The sequence below is a fragment of the Medicago truncatula genome, chromosome 5, assembly GCF_003473485.1.
Source record: "Medicago truncatula cultivar Jemalong A17 chromosome 5, MtrunA17r5.0-ANR, whole genome shotgun sequence".
Lineage (NCBI taxonomy): Eukaryota > Viridiplantae > Streptophyta > Magnoliopsida > Fabales > Fabaceae > Medicago > Medicago truncatula.
Window position 1 is genome coordinate 6,391,339 of NC_053046.1, and position 8,520 is coordinate 6,399,858.

An 8,520-nucleotide genomic window follows, 5' to 3' on the forward strand; every position below is an offset into this window, starting at 1 on the left:
TTTGGATAATAAGCATCCAATTCTAGTGATGTTTGTTACTGTGATGAAACACTGTGACAATGCGGTGGTACCACGGTAGAGAGAGATAAAGAAAACGCAGAGAGAGAAAAACAAAGGGGTGAACTGAACAACAAATTTGGAAAAATATGGTGTAAAACATCCATGATAGTTAAGATGGACCTCCATAATCTAATGATTGTCATCCATTTTACAAAAAAAATAAAAAATAAAATCTCCTACGGTAGGAGACCTAAAGAGGCCTCCTACCGTAGCCTTTGCCAATAAGAATTACCCATAAATTAAAGTAAATTAAACATTATTCATCACATGGTTTTTGCATTAGATGCATGCATCAATCAACAATTAGCCTCTGCCCTAACTATATATGATTTTTGTGTGTGAATATATATAATTTGCCTCACCAACCACACTTCTCGTTCTTTTCGATCTTTTTCTAAAAGGATCAAATAGCCAGATAATGCCAAACACACGCGTCCATCCATTATCAAGCAAAGAAAAAGTAGAACGCACTCTCTACATAATATTTGTCACATCACATAATTTTCCAAAAAAATGAATAAGAAAAGTGCTTCTACGGGAAATTGTCATAGAAGCTTCCATGCAGAAAATTTCGTACGAAAATAAAACATGTACATTTTCATTCAAGAGAAAAAGCCAACTAGCAAAACCGCGTTGTAATTTCCTAACCATCAACATTCAACAGTTGATATTTTATTCCTTAAAAAAAAAAAAAAAACAGTTGATATTTTATCTTTTAAAAAAAAAACAGTTGATATTTTATCAAAAATGTTATCCCAAATCTCAACAAAATAGATACTCCCTCGGATCTTAAATATAAGATACAATTTTTAGACAACATAAAAAGTTACGTATTTATCAAATACACCGATTAATTTTATTGATTCAATTATCGTTTGAATTTAAAACGAGAGAGTGATTAAACGAAGAGGGTTGATCCTTAGAGACTAATTTTAAGGTGCATAAATAAAATTGTATCACACAATATTTAGTATTTTTACTAATCTAATGATAGAATTTATTAATCTAATGATAAAAATATTAATCTAATTGTGTCAAAAAAAAATATTAATCTAATAATAAAAATAAACTTATGCATGTCAGATATATCATTTAAACTAATCTGGAAAGATCGCAACATAATGATTTTCCACAACAAGTCGGACCCGTTTGAGACTCTTGTAAAAAAGGTTAAACTCGAAACATTTTAGTGGTTGAAATCGTACTACATCTTGTTTTGAGTACTATAAATGGAGACTAAATCCTTTACGTTGTCTTCAAACGATTGTGTAATTTTTTTTATTTTTTTTTCTGTTTCTGACTGGTTGTGATTTGACTCTTTTGTAACCCATACTTTACAGCTCTCTTAAACACTCCTTGTGTTTGAGGAGTTGTCTGTTGCTTTAATATATTTTCTTTTAGTCTCTTAAAAAAAATAAAATTGCAACACACACTTCAATTACAAGAGGAAGAAAATGCGAAACCAACAACCATATTTTTGTTATTTTATTACAAAAGTTAATTTAATAGTGACATATCTATCATCAATCTATTGGTACGTGTGGAACCGGTTTCATTTGGTCAATAATGAAACTTTAGTGCTTCTCAAAATTTCTAGAACCAACGTCACTTATTAAGGTTGGAACATGTTTGGTTTTTTCGTATCTATAAAAAGAGTCTCGCCCAAGGATATTGAAGAAGAATATTACTCATAAAACTTTCCTATTTTCGTATGGGGAATTATGTTTATTGTGACCCAAATTAATTTCTTAGATGTGGCTTAAGCTAATGGATTCTGATCGTCTTAGAAAGCCTTCAGAAAATTTAGTTCATTCTCGTTTCTTCCTTTCTGGTTTCTATTGTTGGGATTGGGAATTCTTGACTGCTCTTCTTCTCTTTAGTTGTTCTTCCTAGACCTAGACAAATTTTTTACTTTTAAGTTATTTTTTTAACATCAGATCATAGAGAAGAGATTTTATTTTTTGGTTTGAGAAAATTATTATTAGTAGTAGTGATTAGAAAAATATATTAGTTGAAGGATTGATCGGAGAAAAATGTCGCAGCGGTCGGCGCCTGCGCCGTTTTTGTTGAAGACGTATCAGATGGTGGATGATTTAGCGACGGATGATGTGATATCATGGAGTGAGAGTGGTGAAAGTTTTGTTGTGTGGAAACATGCTGATTTTGCAAGGGATTTGCTTCCTAAATATTTTAAGCACAACAATTTCTCTAGCTTTGTTCGTCAGCTTAATACTTATGTAAGTTGTTTATTTCCCTCTCTCCTTTTAGTTCTTCATAAACATGATTCATTCTTGCATATTTTGCAGCCTTTGATTAGTTTAAGAAAATTTTCAACTGCCAATGTTTTTTTTAGAAAACAGAAGTCACTTTTTACAAGCAATTTTTGAGGTTCATAACATGGTAATTTGTTTGTTTATGCTTTACTTTTTCCACAAACTAGCACGTACAAAAGACATGTGTTGTTCCTGGGAGCAAGTCTTCTATGAACACAATTCTAAATCAAAATATTTAGATATACTAACATGATGTTAGAATGTTTAAATATTTTGATTTGAGGTTGTATCTATAGAAGACTTGTTCAGTACACATATATGAAAAGATTGAAAAACTTCTAGCCAAGTAGAATACCATAGGAGAGTATTGGCCATCCTATTTACTATTTTTCAAAATATCAAACTTTTAGAGTTCAACTTTGATACACCGAAAATGAATTCTCTTGGTAGATCACAATCAATTATGTGTGATGTTAGATGTGATTAAGTCATTCGTTTTCAACAATCTTACGAATATGTTTGATTATATAAATATTCGTTAATGAATTTAAATTAAATGTATTAAGTTTTCAACTTGTGCGTATTGATATTGTATAACTTTTTTACACATGCATCAATTAAATCACACCACCATATAAGCATTTGTAGAGGTATTATATAAATTGTCCTAAAAAAATTATATTATAATGTGATTTGATTAAATTCACATGTAAACGAATTTTATAGCGTCAACGATAGTGCTTAGATAATTTAGAGATTAATATTTAAAAATTAATGATTGTAGTATAAATTTTGGTGTTCAATGGTTAACTTTTGGAAAGATGTTTTTTTTTTTTTTTTTTCCCTCAAATACTAGCACGTTTTATTTTCTAAGTTTTATCTTAACACTTTGGCAATGAGAAAATGCTAATTACCATGGTTTTTGAATTTGCAGGGATTCCGAAAGCTGGTGCCAGACAAATGGGAATTTTCAAACGAGAATTTCAAACGAAACCACAAACACCTCCTCACTGATATCAAACGCCGCAAAACCATCTCACAATCGTCGTCACAACCCGTAGAAGTCGAAAAAACCAGCGTCAATGACAACTCTCCGTCAAACTCTGGCAACGACGGAGTAGGATCCACCTCAACCTCTTCCTCCAATTCCAAAAACCCTGGATCAGTGGAAACAACAACACTTCCTCAATGTGTCAACTTATCGAGCGAAAATGAGAAACTAAAAAAAGACAACGAAACCTTAAATTGTGAATTGGCACGTGCAAAGAAACAATGCGAAGAGTTGGTGGCTTTTTTAAAAGACAATTTAAATGTGGGTCCAGATCAAATCGATCGCATAATGAAGCAACAAGGAAATTGTTGTGAATCTGTTCAAAATGCGGTTGGTGAAAATGAAGAAAGTGGAAGAGATTGTTTGAAATTGTTTGGTGTTTGGTTGAGAGAAGAAAATTACACAAACGAAAGAAACAATAAGAAGAGAGGTTGTGAAGACCAATTGAGCTTTGGTGGGCCTCGAGCTAAAGTGGGTAACAATGTTGTTGACTTTAGTGCTGTTAATGTTGTGAACATGATGAAAAGTGGCAAGGTTTGTAACTGAAATATGACCTTAGCTTGCTACATTTCAGATATAAAATTTACTTTTTTTTTAGAAAAAATAAAGATAAAAGTGATATCGTGAAAAATGATAAGATCACTAATTAGTTCTCATCATGTTTGGGGTAGAAAGATCGAATGTTCTACCTGATGTTCCTTTCATGTATTTAAGTTGTGTTAATTTTGATTTAATTTTAATCTAGGTAATATGATCATACAAATATTCGTATACGGATAGTAACAGTCAATGTATGGCTTTTTACGTCAATGATGAATATAGTAGTTGTTATCATGTTGTCTGGTTTGGTGATATATTGGTGATTATGGAGAAAATCTCATAGATTTGTATATTGGTGTATTATACAACAACTAGTTGAAAACGATAAAGACAAGTAACGCTCTTTTTATTTATTTATTGTAAACAACATATTCATTCATCGGAATTTTTTTAGAGGATTGCAATCAGATTGAAACAAAAGTGTATGGATAGACTACATCCACTTGAAAGGGAAATTCTAACATTAAAACGTAACAAAGACATGAACAACAACAAGCATGGAGTGACTAGGGACTAAATATGTGCCACTATAGCAACATCTAAAACCTAACTTTCTGATAAATGCTCATCAAAACCTAACTTTATGATAAAAGGTCATCCGTCTACGATCAATGACGAAAATAATCCTCACTTTTTTTTTTTTTTTTTTTTTTTTTATCTATCCAGTTATGAATCAGATTGGCTATTGCTACAAACGTGTTTCGACTACAAGTGATCTCAATAAATTCAATTTTGATCACCGAAAATAAAAACGATTGAAGTTGGAATGGTTGCACAACTTGGTTTTAACACCATGATGGTCTACCCACACCTTATTTAGTCAAAATAAGCAATCTATGTTGTTGGCATTCCAACAAAACATTGTGCTCCTTCTCCTATTGAAAATTTAGGAAGCCATTCTACACACAAACAATGAGACAAATACAACAACCACTACCGCAAAGTAAAGATTACCACCCTCATTTGGTGTCTTTTGGGGAGGCCGCAGGAAGCCGAGAAACACCAAAGGATGGGGAACCATAATACACTTTTTAGCTTGAGGTGTTGGCGTTGGTGGAGGGCATTCAATCCATTTAGAGGTCATCCCTTTTGGAATCGACACCACCAACATATCTAAACTTTTGTTATGGGTATCAGGACGGACCTGGGAGAAAATTATCAACTTGGCTAATTATTTTAGCGTAGTAAATCATCCTAAAAATATCAAATACTATACATATTTTAGTTTCCTTCAAAAAAAAAATTCATATTTTAGTTGAATTTAAAATTTCTTAATTGTAACTTAAATAATATTATAAAAAAGATAAAATATTTTAAATGAATGGTAAATTCGAAGTAAAAAATCTAACTCAAAATGGGCATCCCCTTTATATATTTTTATTTATTATGTATGAGTAAGTTATAAGCTTTTAATATATCCTGATGTTGCAAGTAATAAAACATACCAAACACTATAGCAAGATGACAAAAACAATTGTGGGGAATTGAACCTAAGACAATGAGTTAGGAAAACACACACTTGACCTCTAGATCAATGCATCATATCTGATTATTATATTTTCAAATTGAAGATATATAATATAAAATTTGGGCTTTGAATATAAAGAAAAAGTTTGGTTTGGGATGGTGTGGCAATAGCCACACCAAACCTTACACATGCCCGCCCCTAATTGGTTTAAAAAATGAGAGATAATGAGGTCATAAATGATGTTGGTGGTGAGATGGGATGACATTGATGTGAGATATGATAACAGTACGTGGGTATAGAAAAACATGGCCTTGAATGGAAGGGAGAAAGACTATGATCACCTAAATGTAACGACCCATACAATCTAGGAAGGTAAACCATGAATATATGATCTAATTTGTTGTCGTTGAACCAAAGGGAAACCCTAGTTTGGGTGGTTGAATGCTTGCCATGCTTGGAGAGAAGGTCTAACTTTTCTCTAAAAACACATGTGACATGGGTTATAGTTAGTCACTAAAAATGTAAAGCCCTTCACTTAACAACAAAGAAGTATTTCAATTAGAATATGAGTTGAAGGGCTATTCAACCCACAAACTAAACAGAAAGAAAGATTCGCCCTCAAACAAGAATAAAAAAGTAAGGCCTAAAAAGACAATCTATAGGATGAATACTCCATTAATATAGCATACAATGACTCCCTTATATCTTGGTCAAATTCATTTCCACGATCAAAGTTTAATGAACTCTACCATATCTGATATGTTTTTTTTTACAAGATGACATAATTATTCCTTTTTGTTGTTGTATAATGTTATCATCTTGTTGAGAATTGTAAAACTTAGGTTCTGTTTAGATTGACGGAATATAACGGAACAGAGCGGAATGAAATAGAGATCTCTTCCACTATTTGTGTATTTTATGATGTGATAAATAATGTTTCCACTCCATTGTTTGAAAAACGGATGGAACGGAACAAATTATAACTTTTTATTTCATTTTTGCCCCTATTTAAAAACATTATCGTGTACCAAAAAAAAAAAAAACATTATCGTTATCTAAAACATATTTTTAATAATCTTTTTAGAGAGAATATTATTACTAAAATCTTATAACACCTTATATTTTATAATATTTGAGGAAATGTAAAATAAACAACGCAAAAAAAAAAAAAAAAAAAAAACATATTGGATTTTCTTTTCCTAATCAACAAGAGAACAAATTGATGAAATTAACTTTAGATATCCAAGGAAAGAATATAATATCATCTACTCAACGTGCCTTTGAGACCGTCCACCTACTAGACAAATTTGGGATATAACTCTGGTGCAACATACGTATAATTTGGGGAAAAAACCTGCTGAAAAATGGCATTATCCAAAAGGGAACACGAACTAAAAAAAAAAGCACCAACTTTTGGAAAAAAAAATATAGCAAAGCTTACATAGTCGATTAGAAACAAACATCTCAATTTAAAATAGATATACATGGTGAATTATCTAATAGAAGAAAGGTGAGTAGAGTGTATTTGAGAGAAATAAGAAACAATAATAAATATAAGGGTAAAAGAGTAATATTTGAATTATAAAGTCTCATTCCATTAGATACACCCGAAATTGGGTGGAATGGAAAATAGAAGGGTTAATTAAATTTTTGGTCCCTATAAATATCTGCAATTTTGTTTTTAGTCCCTATAAAAATAAATCACACTTTTTAGTCCCTACAAAATTTTCCGTTAGTGTTTTTAGTCCATATAAAATTTTCCGTCAGCATTTTTAGTCCCTATAAAAAATTTCCATCAACAATTTTAGTCCCTAAAATGCTTAAGGAAAATGTCACAGGAACTAAAAAGTGTGATTTTATTTTGTAGGGACTAAAAACAAAACTGTGAATATTTATAGGGATTAAAAACTTAATTAACCCAAAATAAAAAGATTGAATGGTATGAGATGGAATGAGTTCCTTGATGTTCCATTCCACTACATTTATATTTTACAAATCCAATCAATAGAATCTAATAACTTACCACTCCATTTCATTCCATTCCATCACATGCCACCAATCCATACATAACCTTATTGAGTTTGAATGGTAGCCATACGATAAGAATATTAGGAAGTAAGCTAATTGAGTAGAAAATGAGTTAGCTGATAATAGGGATGAGAATAGATCAGGCCGGCCTAGCTTACGACAAGTCAGGTTAGACTTTTTTTTCTTAAACAGAGAAGGCCTAGGCTTTTTTAGAAGCCTATTTAGCTTAAAAGGTCAGGCCACATGTCATTGAAAAAAACTCTTAGGCCTATTAGGCAGGCCTATTTAAGTAAATATGAATAATATTATTTATTAAAATATTATATTTTGTACTTTGAATTAAAATAAACATTCGTTAACTTTTTCAGTAATTTAAGCTTATTAATATGCATTAATTTTTTGTATATTTAAATGTATTACTATAAACTAGAATTGAAATATGATACAATATATAGTCAATTCCCTAAAAACTCAAGTTGATTATCAAAATAGAGTTTAATCTAATTGATATATTAGTTCGCTAGTCTATTTAAACTTAGATCACATTGCTTATTTAAAGATGTTCATATGAAATAGGCCGTTAAATAGGCTAGCAAGCCGTATCAGACTTTCAGAAGGCCTGACTCAGGCCTAAAAAGTAAGTCTATGACAGACCGCAGATCAGACTTAGGGATTCAAAAAATGTATCAGACCAGGCTCAGGCTTTACAAAGCCTAACTTGACCTAACCTATTCCACCCCTAGTTGAGAATTACTCCCTCCGTCCCAAATTATAAACAAAAAAACTTATTTTTATTGTCCCAAATTATAAGCAAAAAAGACTAACTTTTATCATAATTAATTATGTTATTTCAAAAAATTATCTTTTCCAAAGAGAAATTAATTGCAAATTGCATTTATTATACTTTCTCTTTCATTTTCTCTATAACTAATAACCAATAAAAGTTGTTTTTACATCTTTCTATGAAACTTATTTCAAAGATGATACAAAAAACTATGATGTTTTAATTATTTTAATAAGTGTGAAAATATTAAATTAAG

The 8,520-nt window shown here is 30.9% G+C and overlaps 1 protein-coding gene across 1 annotated transcript; it reads left to right on the plus strand.

The window, feature by feature from the left end:
• Positions 1 to 1,677: 1,677 nt before the first annotated feature.
• LOC11409901 (heat shock factor protein HSF24) lies at positions 1,678 to 4,259 on the plus strand. Its single transcript, XM_003611703.4, has 2 exons — positions 1,678 to 2,297; positions 3,268 to 4,259. Exons 1-2 carry the CDS (start codon positions 2,094 to 2,096, stop codon positions 3,928 to 3,930), a joined length of 867 nt encoding a protein of 288 aa, XP_003611751.2. The 5' UTR covers positions 1,678 to 2,093; the 3' UTR covers positions 3,931 to 4,259.
• The last annotated feature ends 4,261 nt before the right edge of the window (positions 4,260 to 8,520 follow it).

What these genes read in the sequence shown, in the direction of transcription:
- LOC11409901 (XM_003611703.4), top strand. Translation starts at nt 2,094, where the DNA reads ATGTCGCAGCGGTCGGCGCCTGCGCCGTTTTTGTTGAAGACGTATCAG. An exon ending in TTCGTCAGCTTAATACTTAT is followed by an intron (nt 2,298 to 3,267) that starts GTAAGTTGTTTA and finishes TTGAATTTGCAG; the next exon opens with GGATTCCGAAAGCTGGTGCC.